This window comes from Thunnus maccoyii, chromosome 12 (genome assembly GCF_910596095.1).
Source record: "Thunnus maccoyii chromosome 12, fThuMac1.1, whole genome shotgun sequence".
Classification (NCBI taxonomy): domain Eukaryota; kingdom Metazoa; phylum Chordata; class Actinopteri; order Scombriformes; family Scombridae; genus Thunnus; species Thunnus maccoyii.
Window position 1 is genome coordinate 1,166,462 of NC_056544.1, and position 14,499 is coordinate 1,180,960.

The 14,499-nt window shown below is 39.2% G+C and overlaps 1 protein-coding gene and 1 long non-coding RNA gene across 2 annotated transcripts in view; both read left to right on the forward strand.

The window, feature by feature from the left end:
* Positions 1-14,499, forward strand: part of LOC121909468 — a 567,936-nt gene that overhangs the window by 61,798 nt on the left and 491,639 nt on the right. The window lies entirely within an intron of this gene.
* LOC121909442 (disks large-associated protein 1-like) overlaps positions 1-14,499 on the forward strand; it is a 74,860-nt gene that overhangs the window by 52,718 nt on the left and 7,643 nt on the right. The window contains exons 8-12 of the mRNA XM_042430002.1: positions 7,296-7,341; positions 9,305-9,586; positions 11,126-11,258; positions 12,020-12,111; positions 14,022-14,174. Coding sequence (XP_042285936.1) covers positions 7,296-7,341; positions 9,305-9,586; positions 11,126-11,258; positions 12,020-12,111; positions 14,022-14,174 — 706 coding nt within the window. The remainder of the gene's footprint in view (positions 1-7,295; positions 7,342-9,304; positions 9,587-11,125; positions 11,259-12,019; positions 12,112-14,021; positions 14,175-14,499) is intronic.

A 14,499-nucleotide genomic window follows, 5' to 3' on the forward strand; every position in this document is an offset into this window, starting at 1 on the left:
ATTGCCGTGGCAATGCAGCGAATTTCAGTGTTATGCCATGAAACATGAAGTTGTGATAACTTTATATCGTGTGTATATCGTCCAATCTGCACCAAATTTCTCATGCTTGATGAGGGTCCTCACCTGAACACATCTATGTGTCAATATTGAGTGACAGTTACAGTGCCATCTACTGGCAACAGGAAATTACAGGCTGTATTTTTATGACCTGTGCCTAGCAGGATGAACAGATCCACCTCAAATTTGGTCAGAAAAGCCTTAAGACCTTGATGATGCCATATTGTGAAGATTGTGAGTTTTCATTGAACACCGTTGCCATAGCGACACAGCAAATTTCGATGTTTCGCCATTGCAAAACAAGCTGTTGTAACTCTACTCCACATCGTAGGATCTTTCCCAAATTGCACATGTTTGATAAGAGTCCCAGTCTGAAGACATGTACAGGCCTATATTGAATCATAGCAATAGCGCCACGTACTGGCAACAGGAAGTTATAGGCCTCATAGTTCTATTAACTACTCCTAGCAGGTTAAACAGATCCACCTAAAATTTGGTCAGCTAAGTTGTAAGACATTGATGATGCTCGATGGTGAAGCTTTTGAGTTTTCACCAAAAGCAGTTGCCATGGCAACGCATTACTCGCCATGAAACAGGAAGCTGTGTTTGAGGGACTAGGGGTGCTGGAAAACTCACAAGACTTGGCACGTGCGTAAGAAGGTGTGTATTTAGTTGTCTGATATGGTTTTTGGACTTGGGTGTGGCAAAATGACTCAAGGGCGCCCCCTAGTATATTTCAAAGTCAAAGCCCTCACCTTTTTTACATAGATGGATGGAATTTGGTAGGTATATGTATCGTGTCCAGATGCATAAAAAAGCCTCTTGGAGCCATACCCTAAGTCCAACAGGAAGTCAGCCATTTTAAATCTACGTTGCAGTTTTAGTGCTGTTTGTGCAATTTACGGGAGTTGTATTTTAACGAAGTCCTACTAGAGGTCTAACTCGTCTGACTTCAAATTTGGTCAGTGTCATCAAAAAAAAAAACAAGCAACAAGAAGTATAATTAGTGGGTGTTCTCTAGCGCCACATAGTGGACACAGAAAGTGATATTCATCTCCTTCGTGCAACATCTGATAAGAGTCCAGGCCGGAAACCATCTACATACCTGCAATAAAACCCTTTGACAGTTGCGCACCCCAACATGCACAAAAGTAAAAGTAAAAGTATCATCGCTGCTTGCAGCTTTAATTAATATTTGTATTTGAATTCGAATAAAAGTGGAAATAGGTGTAAAAATCCAGGTTTTGTTGTTATTACACTTTAAATTTTAGGATATCAAAGTGTTAAAATAAGTGTTCATGAATAAACTATCTTACGATGGAGGTCCCCACACTGAGTCGTTAACGAGTCTCCCAGATCATAGACAACTACCCTGACTGCTGAGCTAAAACCAAATGCATCACCATCATGCAGGCAGACCTCTACTTATTTATACACCCGTAACACAGAGACAACACAACATGTAATGTGTAGAGAAGAACTTCAAAGGCGATTCTTACTTTGCACTTTTTATTTACTGCCTATTTTTTTACAACTTAACTTTGTGGAAAAGAGAAGGGGAACAACAAGTTATGGAGAGTCCCTTGAAAGCACTTTGCTTGTGTCAGTAGCTCAGCTTTATCTCTTGGGAACACCCCCAACTCCAGGAGAGATGTCCAAATAAGGAAATGTGCGTCATGTAACAGGTGGATGTGATTCCCCTCATTGAGACCTGCTGATAAACATAACAGTGAGCAGAGGAGAGAGACTGAGATAGCGATGTAACCGACCTGTGCACTGGTATTTGACATGGTTTTTTTTCTTCCCAAAAACGAATAATATTTAATTTGATTTAATAATTTTTAAAATTTTTGTACGAAAATAAATAACCACAAATAAAAAAACACCATGTGTGCTTTGCTAAATAATGTATTTGAATTCGGGCACACCCCTAATAGAAATACAGTATATTGTCCAGATTTAATGATATGAAAGATAATGTGTACTTTGCAAAGACGATGAAATATATACTTGTAGCACTCACTGGCTATCAATTCTCGCATCAAAAATATATACATTTTATAATAATTAATAATAATTCACTGAAATCTTCAAGGCCCTACATTATATTCATTCAGGAGACAATTTTGTTCAAAACATGTGGACAGGAGGAGCTGGGGAACAAACCACCAGCCCCTGTGATGATTGGCTGACCTGCTCTACCACCTCAGCTACAGCCACCATTAGAGTCAACTGATTGCTTTAACATTACATGTTGTTTAACATTTAACGAACATAAAGTCAGTGGAGAGCAAGGTGTAAGTTTAGCTTCAGATCATGCTGCAAGGGAGTGTACAGGCAACACAAGCTCCACCAGTCATACATCTTTGTTTAGGATAAGAATGGTTGAATTTGAGTCTTTCAGTTCAAGGGGAAGAAGCAGGATTTGTACACAGCCTCAGATTAAGTGCTGCCTGAAGGGCTGATCAGTAACAAAACACGGTTTCAAGCAATCTTAATGATTCACTCCAACTACAACTTTGAAACTGTAAGCCTCATGATTAGTCAAATCAGTGCTGTTAGTTAAGTGAAAAATAACAGGGGAATAGAAAGATTAGCTAAAATTCACATTTCTGCACTTCTAAATGTATTTTGTTCTCTTTCCAGTGCTATGAATTACTATCGCATATCACATTTATAAGCTTTTTTTTAAACATTTTTTTTGTAATGTATACTTATTACATGTGATATAGTCAGTTGTCATTGAAGTCATGTTACATTTGGTGTGTTCTCCTTCAGACTTTGATTTGAGCTGAGCTGAAGTCTAGCTGAGTCACTTCCTGCTGTCATGTAATTATTTCTTTCTCTGATCACAAACAAACACCCACACAGTCATCTGCAAAGGTTATCCACTGCTATAAAGTCTCATAACTGTGACTAAGAACCAGTTTCACTGACTTCTAGTCTTCAGACTCTTGTCAGTTCAAGCCTCTCTACAAGTTAGTTTAGGAATGTAATGAAATCAGATTCTTATAAAAAAGAAATCTATAAGATCTCAGACTTCACATCCAGTAATATTTACCTAAAATTGAAAGAGAATAGATATTAGAATTTAACTCTGCCAGGATTTCTTACACCATGATTCTGTAGATAAACTTTCTTATCCTTTTCACAACACAGAATTTGTAAAATCATTCATTCATCCATCCATTGTCTGCTGCCTTTGTGACTCTTGGTCACAGTGGAAGGCAAAAGTTAGTCCAGATGTCATTCAACCATATCTTCCAGCTCCTCCTGGAGAATATGGAGGTGTTCCCAGGCCAGATGGGATATGTAATCTCCCATATGTGTGTTGAGGGCCTGCAAGGAGTGTTATCTTGGTCAGTCATGCCCAGGTCCAGGAGACATCTGGAAGACATGCTTGAACTTTGCTCATCTCAGTATGAATAAGCAGCTGATCTACTCTGAGTTCTTTCCAGATTTCTGACCTCTAATATCCACCAGACATGGCTGGATCATATTTTGCCCCCATTATGGCTACCAAAGACAATATCTGCCAGATTTCAGAGTGGACAACATATCCTCATAATTAAATAACAGTATAGTTCTAAAATTCAACCAGTAAAAAACAACCTATAGTTACGTTTACGCCATCTAGCGGCTGCAGTAAGAACGACCAGAGGACCTTCAGAACGACCCATAGGACCATAATATGCCATTTTCCAAAACCGTAACAAATCACTGTTAAAAAATATTGATGTGTTATGGTGTGACAAAGCTGTAGTTTAGGTCTGGTTAGGTTTAGGCACAAAGACAACTTTGTAAGGGTTAGGGAAAGATCATGATTTGGGTGGTTTATACTTTACCATTATACTATACCTTAAAGTTACATAACCTTCATTGTCATGTCAACAGTAACTACTACGATGTTATGGGTTTAAAAAAATGTCCATTGGAAACATGACACTCATGGTTGGAAGAGAACAGTGGTCTCCTCCACCAAAGTCCACTTTCTGCCAAATATCTAGCCATCCACTCAACCCACATCCTCCTAGTTAGGCAAAATCACCTTATCAAGTCACCTCATATTCACGTCATCTGAACTGTGTCACTTCCCCAGGTCATAATTACTACGGCCACTAGATGGCGTAAACATAGCTATAGGTTGTTTTGTCAGCCTGAATTTTAGACCTATACTGTTGTTTTCCTCATGAGGATGGGCTGGAGTGGAGCCTCTCCATCAAGTGTGATGCATGGCTCTTTTCTCTGTTCCACTGTCTTTACACTCCTGGTCTATTTTTGCCAGAGCGGCTCATGTCTCTGAATTAGAAATTCATTTGTGAATAAATATAAATGCCTATATTTATTGACAAATGACAAAAATAATATTAATACATCATTTGCTGTTGACTTTGGTTTACATAAGTAGATTTTCTTGTTAGTTTTTGTCACTATAGTCTGTGAGGCTGGAAAAGGAATGGAACAGTTTTCCTTCTGCTAATATACACTGTTCAGGAAATACCACTTCAAAATAAAGATAAGACTGCAAAATAAAGATAAGACTGTGTGCAGTCACTAAAACCTGCTAAGCATAGCCACAAAGTATCTGTTACCACATCAATCATAAAAGGAACATGTTGCAAATATGTTTGGAATCAACTTTAAAACAAAACAAAACAAAAATGTTGTACTGTAGTAAATAATCAACCATATTAGAAATGTGTCTGCTGAAGAATAGATATTTGTGAAACACCTTCAGTGAACATTTGAATCAGGGAGGAAATGTGATGGAGCTGCAGGTACATGACATAGTGGACATGAGGGCAGATCCTTATTCATGTGGTCATTACTTATGACCAAAGGGAATGATTGGAACAAAATCAACTGGTTCAATCTTGTTTTAAACCCATGTCCATATTAATTTAAGCACAAAAGCACATAAAATCACACAGAAACAGCAATGTATTTAGTATGTCACTTCAATTTAAGTTGTAGATTAATAATTGGGACTATGAGACCTATTGCTGCATGAGCAATAATGCACTGTAGACAGGATTATTGATACAATCCCATAACCCTATGACTGTCACACAATGCTTTAAGGACAATGAGGTTAAAGTAAAGGTCACAGTCAAGGTCATTGCCCTTATTTTTATATGTATAGAGAAACAGAGTGCTATCTGTCAGACTGACAGCTGATGTGAAAAGTGCTGACAGTGCCAAATGTACACAGGATCCATCTGTGGCTGGGCTCCAGCCCAGTGACGGCTCTGTCGCAGTTTCAGTGTCCACTGAAAATGTTTCTGGAAAAGCAGTGTTTGTCCTTTAGCACATTCATTTATGATATAGTTTAGACCATTTTTGTGTTCTAGAAGTGTGAATACATATTTGTAGCTTTTGTTTAGATGTGAGAACAGATGCTTGGCTTAGTAACACAACATTTTATTGCTTCTAACTTTGCCATCACTCATTTTACAGCTGAGCTACTGTTATTAAACTGTATATTTGTTTCTTTTGCTTGACAAAATAAATAATAAAATAATGATTTTATATATTATATTCAATTTTATTGTGTTTATATGAAGTTTATAGATTTATAAACAAGGTTCAGGAACAGAGACCACGCCGAGTACACATCCCACTTCCACACAACAAATTATTTAGGCACACCCCATCTGTTCTTCTCCCCTCATCTCAGTTGCAAGTCGCTCCCACCCTAACCCCTCTTTTTTCATCAACCATCCTCTCTCCTCCGTTTTAACACAGGAACAGGGAGCTCTATCCAGGCGATGGACTGGAGAGACAGTTCCCCCACTCAGAGTCTCAACCTCTCCCCCCTGTTCCCTCCTACCTCCCTACTGTTGGCAGTCGTCGTCCAGTTGACATGCCATACATCCATCATCGTCCCTCAACCCTCCATTCTATGTTCCTCAACTCTCACACCTCACCCCTTTCCTCCCCCCATCACTTCATCCCTCCATCCCTAATCCTTCATCAGGTTCTCCAACCCATCCATCAACATATCAGCTCTCTTTCATTATCTCAATTAAACTATTGAAATCTAATGTTCTCGGTGTGGTCTAAGTTAGTGAAATTGTTATTGCTATATAGTATTTATGAGTCATGTCAAATTTCATACTCATTCCATTTTCTGACAACCGAGAAATATGTAAAGTAGTAAAACTTTATTGTGACTTTGGCTTCATTAAAACGCACATTAGATCACAGAGAGTAGGAGGAGACAGAATGGAGTTTAATGGGCTGTTCTTTCTCTTTCTCTTTGCAGTGTATGTGTGTAGAGACAGAAAGAAACAAATTAAATGTATCGTTAAAATTATTTCAAGTTATTTGCTAATAAATATAAGCATTTATATGCTTTCACTAGTGAATTTCATGCTTCAGAGTCACTGCTCTGGTAAAAATAAACCTGGCGTGTAAAGATAGCAGAGCAGGGAGAAGAGATGTGTGGGAGCTGCTGGTGAGATGCTCAGGGCACAGAACTGGTGAATACACACACACTCACACACACATCGACTACAATGGGAGTAGATTGTCTCCGCAGCTGTGTTGGAACCTTTTTGCAACACAGACTGATGCGGTATACATTGGCCGCAACTCTCCCTAATCTCATGCTTGAACATGTAAACTGAGTTTGATTCTCAGATGGTGAATATGACATGTATCTGACATGATTTTATTGGTCAAAACCCTCTTTATGCATATGTGAATCAACTGCCAATAATGTGGTTCTGAAGTTTTTTAATGTGCTCATATTCAAGCTTCAAATGCTCATTATGAAATCTATTTTGCTCTATGTGTTAAAAAGCCAAACAGATATTTGTGCCTGTATGAAAAGGCGTAAGGTATTGAAGGGATGTACTCTGTCATGGGTTGAGTCTACCCTATTGGCTTGATTGTTTGAAATGCACCGTGTAGTAATTTGACAAAATCATCTAAATTTAAGGTCCACCTACTAGCTTTTTTCCTGGAGGTATCAACCATATTTCACCATCCTCATCGACGGACGGAGTTTGCTCAGTTGTCCTGGAAACAGTAATTTTTTTCAACCAGTGGTATGAGTATAATCTTTTTCATAGTGGAATTCATATGAAACAATCTTGTGCAAGTGGTGATATCAGTGGTCATGATACTCAGCTGTTATCAACATAACCACTAATGAGAAGTGATGCCTGGGAGCAGAAATGGAGAAATCTTGGGGTGTGTGTCATATTTATGGTTTGTTTCCCTCTGGTGGTCAGGTATCGTCGGTTCCAGCGCTCCAACAGTGTGACAGCAGCTGTACAGGTAAACTTTCACTACTGCTAATTTTTTATGGAGCTACTCAGCTAAAATCATTACCTCCACCATGGCACTTATGTTTTGCCCCTGTCTGTCCACTGTTTATTAGTTTACCTCTTAAAATCCACTGGGTCGCTGGCAACCCGCTTAAGCCAGTTGTAAGCGGTAGCATCATGCAGTAATGAGTAAAAGCAATTGGCACAATTAGGCCAATTGGAGATGATTGGAGGGGTTTGGGGACATCAGTGACACCACAAACTAAAAACTCCCTAGCTCCCATAAGGTTAGGCCTAGAGGTCTGGAATTTTATACAGGTTGACAAAATGTAGAAGGTATATAGTGTACTGCCTAGTTCTTGCATAAAGCATGTCTTAATTATTGTTATTCAAATATGACTCATGCTAGACAAGGACCAAAAACACTTTTTTGAGCCTTATTTGAACTGATGTAGTTTTGTTTGTGTTTTAGCCACATGCTAAAAAAGCACATTTCCAGAAACTAGAAGATGTCACTTGTCAAATGAAGCCTAATACATGCATCGTGGCCTTACAGTTCTTCTGTTATAAGCTTTTCCATTTGGGTATGCCAAATAGGCAAAAATTCTATAAATAGGGTGGATGTTAAGGGGTTAAAGGTCCAATAAATGACATTGAGCTTCACTGGATGTCAGCAAACAACTATTTGCTATGTAAAGATACAGTGGAATAATGGTGACCTGACCAGCGAATGAAGTCACACTCCCTCTGTGTGTGTTGTTATCATGGATGTATTATAAGAGCTGGATACCGGACTAAAAATGGCGCCCATTCAGTCCTATAGGAATTGCTCGCCTGGTGCATACACCAAAAAAAGTTTCTAGCTTCCTTGCTTCCACGTTGTGCAGCCCACTGAATATGCGCAGTAGTGTTTCCCCCGCTGGCCCTGCCCGCGAGTTACTGCTCGGCCCATAGACTTTACATTGTGATGACATCACGGATTTTTAATTCGCTTTTCTTGGCTCGAGGAAAGCTTTACAAATATAAAACCTCCATGGATCAAAAGTTCATAATAGAATGAGTCATAATTGACATTTGCAGTTTGAGGCGTCCTGTCAACAGTTTTACAGACGTCTCTTTTATAATGGTGGTCTATGGGGAAAATGCTTTTTGGGCCGCAGAGGGATTTTTCGCTGCAATACCGCGAGTGGCCACTGGGAAAAATTGGCTGCAATGCTGAGCGGCGGCACTCTATCCAGCTCTTATTATACATCCATGGTTGTTATCCAAGCTTCTGTTTTGTTTTGGTAGCTGCACATTAGTGCATGTGCACGTACATGCCAGTATATGTGTGCGTGCGTGTTAGTGCATGTGCATGTGCATGTTAGTGCATGTGAGTCCCTCCGTGTCCTCTATGTCCATTTCCAAGATGGCGGCTGCGTCACAAACTTTCTCAAATTACAGCTAAACAGTACACCAAAATATGTTTCTGAAAACATTTGTGGCAATGCACAAATAAGCAATGCATTAACAGAATCTTGATCCATATTTGATCAGCACTGCCTAGTTTGACAGTTTGATCTGAGTTTCGTGAGTTGTGTTCTCTTTTTTTCCAACTTTATTGAGTAAATGACACACATTTTGTTTTGGTCTGTGAGGTGCACCTCAGGTCTTCTATTTTTTTATATTTCTCTTCTTGGCCAGATGATACTTTACAGTTCACTCTATCTGTCTGCCTCAAAAAACATTTTTCTCCAAGCAACATGATCAGAGACCACTTGGAATACCTGGGTATTAATCATACTGATACACAGAAGAGAGACCCAAAACAATACAATCTGACCATCTTTGATCATCATCATCTAGGATCATTTGGAAGGGAGTGGACCTGTGAAGACCGTTAGTGGTCAGATATGAACTTAACAGACCCTCACCATTCGAAAACCATCCATTCATTCAGTCAGTCATTAAAATGTTTTAATTGTCACATCCAGGCAGATCTGGACATGCCAGACCTGCTGGACACTCCCCTAAACTCTCCGGACACTGACATGGAAGTCCTGTCATCTGGTGCCCTTTCTCGACAATACTCCCGTGATGCCGCCACCTCCACCGTCAGCATCCAGGGCTCAGGGAACCACTACCACGCCTGTGCCTCTGATGAATATGAAGATGTGGGCTTTGACCCGTCGATCCTCCCCCCTCCAGACCCCTGGATAGACAGCGTCACTGATGACTCACTTGATGTCAACTTCAATAGCTCAGCTATTCTGGAGGTATGTGGGAGCTGAGTCAGTGGTGTAAAGAGATAAGACAAGATAACAAACTGTAGTCATGCCAGAATGATCTCATTCAGTAATTCATTTTCCTGATGTTAAATCTTTGTTATTTAATGTAAACACTTTCTATAGATATTTCACAATAAAAGCCTTTGAAGAAGGGAAATGAACAACTGCAAGGCTTTTATTGTAAAATATATGAGAAAAGTTACAGTTAAAGTACAACAAGCAGTGAACAGGAAAGAGGAGGATTGGAAAACAAAGTGGTTTCCTCAGTTCAGTGGAATCAGAGATAGAGGTCTGTCTCTAACAATCACCTGTCTCAGATAAAGGTCTGGTTCTCTCTTCAATAGAGGTCAATAAGGGCTACATTTACTCAAGTTAATTATCTCCATATATTCTATTACATCTACAGCTGTATTTATTATGCACTCTTTCTACTCCCAAGTGGTCAAAAACTGCTCAGTTCAGCACCAAGGAGCTTAAGCCCAAACAGAAATGTTGCATGAGCTCTGCATTCCCTTGAGCATCCAACCACTCAATGCACAGGATCCTATGAGAGTTTGAGGACTGTTACATATCATGTACAGTAAGGTTGCAACGGGTCACAAAACTCACGGTTCGGAACGTATCACAGACTTGAGTCACGGATCGGATCATTTATCGGATCAGCAAAAAAAAAACAAAAAAACAAAAAAAAAATTTGTTTTCTATATATTCTGTAAAACACTTACAGCAAGGAACGTTTGCTCTTCTTCCTGTAAACATGGTCGTGAATGAAACAACAGCCTGTGTCCACATCATCAAAAATTGATGATAAATTACAAACATGAACACACGTCTTTTGTCCTGCAGCTTAGTGTGTTGAACGAGCCACCAAACAAACACACTAACTAACGTTAGTTAGCAGCTACGTAGCTAATTAGCTGCTCAGCTACAGCACATTAAACAGCATGTAAAAATCCCTGCAGATGTCACTTCGGACCTGTTAGATGCTGGTTTGGTCGTTGCTCTTCAGAATCCCTGTTAGGGACACGCTGTCTGTCCATGATTTGTACTTACAGCAGTTTGTTTACTTTGTCTTAAATGAGACATTAAATTTTGCAATTAATCCGCAGTTCACATGCATGCGTGATCTGTAGGGATCACGGATCAACTACAATTCATTGCATCACTAATGTACAGTAACAGTCAAAAGTTTGGACACACCTTCCAATTCCCTTGAATGAGAAAGGTGTGTGAAATTGTGGACATTGCCATCAGCCTCAGCTCTACTTTGTGTTTACTGCTAATTAGCACATGTTAGTATGCTAACATGCTTAACTAAGATGGTGACCTTACACCTGCTAAACATCAACATGTTACCGTTGTCACAGTGAGCATGTTAGCACTTGAAGCACCGCTGTGCCCATGTAGCTTCACAGAGCCGCTAGCACGGCTATGGACTCTTGGTCTTGTTTCCACATTGTTGGCTTTGTTACATTAGAGGAAGTTAATATACAGACTACTTTGTGAATTACCTTGTTTGAATGGCAGGTGGTGCAGAGGTCAGTGTGTCAGAGAGATGGACGCTGGTTTCTGAAACTGCTGCAGGCCGAGACAGACCGCATGGAGGGCTGGTGTCGACAGATGGAGCTGGACCAGCAGGAGAATGACCTGCCTGAGGACAGTATGTCTTTAAGTATGGTTGTTGTCTAATTTTCAAGTACATATGTGACTATGTCAGAATGTCAGTTGCCTAGCATGATGTGGTCATGATTTAAAACATATAATTGCACCAAAGAGCCTCTTTTACACACTGCACTGTACATCAGCACATGAAGATACCACATCCTTGATGAGCACATGTGTATTAGGGGTGTGCCTGAATACAAATACATTATTCGGCAAAGCACAAATAGTGGGTTTTTTATGAACATTTATTTCGTACAAATATTTTTAAAATCATTTGTTTTTGGGAAGAAAAAAACATGTCAAATACCAGCACGCAGGTCGGTTACATCGCTATTGAAGTTCTTCTCTACACATTACATGTTGTGCTGTTTCTGTGTTATGGGTGTATAAATAAGTAGAGGTCTGCCCGCATAATGGTGACACACTTAGTTTTAGCTCAGTAGTCAGCGCAGTCGTCTATGATCTGGGAGACTTGAGTTCGAGACCTGGTGTGGGGACCTCCTTCGTAAGATAGTTTATTCATAAACACTTATTTTAACACTTTAGTATCCTAAAATTAAAAGCGCAATTAAACGTATTTCATCTTTTTCGAATACAAATACAAATATAAATAATTTTGTTGCCTCAACAAATATAGATACAAATACTGGGCTCTCTGCACATCCCTAATGCGTATAGAACAGTATACTATATATTTTCTCAAGAACAGATGGATGTAGTTTAGTCTCTCTCTAATTTGTGTGTCTATGTTTGTAGTTCTTGGGAAGATGAGGAGCGCTATAGGAAGTGCTCAGCTTCTGATGTCCCAGAAGTTTCAACAATTCAGGGAGCTGTGTGAGGAGAACCTGGTGAGTATGAAAAAACTTTAATCACACTTCACACTGAGAACATTTAGAACATGGCCCTAACTTCTTTGTGTCAAAGTTGAAATCACTTTAAAAACATGTTACACATTTCATTTTCTGCATGCTTTAGGAATTGATTTCCAGACATAGTCCTGTCTTTGAATTACTCCAGGTGCCCTCTATGCACTTCTCAATGTTTCACTAGCTCTTTTCTCCTCAACTTTATGTGTCGTCTTTCCTTTTTTAATGGCCTCATAGCTACATATGTTTCTAATAAGGCAGTGTTTAGCTTCTACAAATGCCATACTAAATGCACCTTTGTATCACCAGTATAATTAATGCCACACTGAATTTGAGTCATTTTATTAACTTAAATTAGAAAGTGTAGCTGCTATTGTCCTATTCCCACTAACCTAGATGTCATAGATTCATCTAGCTGCGAGGTTGTAAATATTTCCACCCAACCAGCAAGGGAGAGAGGTTTTCCATGGTGCTTGTAAGGGATAATATTTAGAACAATATATTAAATAGAATAAATACAATAATAGCATTGTCATCCTCTATATTTCTCTAGTTCTAAATGTATTACTGTACTCATAACACATATTTTGATCAATTGAATGTAATAAAATTATCAGTATAACATGATAAATTGTGCTAAAGCATGGTTTAGATCAGGGGTTCTCAACCTTTTGTAACTTAAGGCCCACTTCTGATTGTTAAAAAAAATTCAGAGGACCACCTTCCCAAATAAATTTAAAAAAAAAAAAAAAAACATGACAAAAAAAAACAGGCTGTAAATATGTGTTATGCCACTGTCAGCTGTAATGATAAAAATAAATATTCTTCTTACCCTCAGTGAGACACTTGGGCTTCCTTCTGAGAAATAATGAGATCAAGTCATGGTGGGATGGCTGAGAGGCTGATGTACAGAGTAGCATTCCAAGTTGCTTTCACTTTGTTCCTTGCCTTTGATTTTGTGACAGTCACAATGGAAACCCCTGACTCACATAAATAGGTGGTGGTGAAAGGCAATGGAAATCTGATTGCCCATTTTGACAGAGAGGGATATTGACTGGCAGCCAGTATCCAGAATGAAGCAAGATCACCTTGTGTGAGCTGAAGCTTCAGGCTGCTGTCTGCTGATAGCTCCATCAGTTCATTTTCTAACACAGTGGACAGACCCATGTCTTCTGAAGCAAGATCCACAGAGAAAGCTAGCTAGCTAATAGTAGCAAAACACGCTTGTCTCTACCTAATGATGTGTCGTGGCTTAGTGATATTAAAACGTGACTAGTCATTGAAATTATGCATTTCAATTTGATATGTTTTATTTATGCAAATTCTTGAGCACATTTAAATATAAAAAACTAGCTTTGTAAACCTTGTAAATTACCAGAAAAAATAATTTTAACCATTTTGCATTATCACTGCCACCACAGCTCACTAGATGGTGCTCTGAAGCCCACCACTGGTTGAGAATGACTGGTTTAGATGAATAATGGTTGATAATGCCTGAGCAGAGCTCAAACTACATATACAGTAGATGTCCTCTGGTGAATTCTTGTCTTATACCTCAAGAAATAGCTGATTTAACTCTGTGATTTATTATATAGTGTGACAATTCAGGTAGGACTGTATGTGATCTCCTATCACTGAGGACAAAAACTATTTCCCAAGACTATTAACCACACCCTTCAAAGACAAGACAAAATTGCTGAAATACATCTGATTGTGATATATCAAAAGTCTCATATATCTTTTAGATATTTTTATCATGCTTGTAAAGCATTTTGAGCTGCTCAGAAAATAAATTTGACCATGACCTAATGTGTAAAACTACTGTTATTTCCCCAATTCCTTCTCTTTCATCTTAAATAAAATCTATCATCCACTATCTCCACCTGTCATAGAACCCCAACGCCCACCCTCGTCCTGTGGCCTCAGACCTGGCTGGTTTTTGGGATATGCTTCAGCTGTCAATTGAGAACATAAGCCTCAAGTTTGATGAGCTTCACCAGATCAGAGCCAACAATTGGAGACCCCTGGACCCCCCGGAGAGAAAGGTACACATACATAAGCCTCTGGTATGCCACCAGGCTAGCTGTTGTGATGTTTAATTTCTTTCACTCCTTAGCTTTGTGACTCATTATATGAATGTCTCATTTGGCAACAAAAGACTGTTGTTTAGTGTCATATCATTGCTGATGGCATGATCACTGCTGAATTCATATATTTGAAGCAACACACTGACAGACATAAAGGGGGCACTGCATCATATGTGTAGGACTAGATTTTTCATACAGACTCAGTACTATCGATGGCTCTGGTTGCAAGGATGTCAGACTACCTGGTGATGTTAACCTGGGTCCACTAAAGTCATTTGAATAT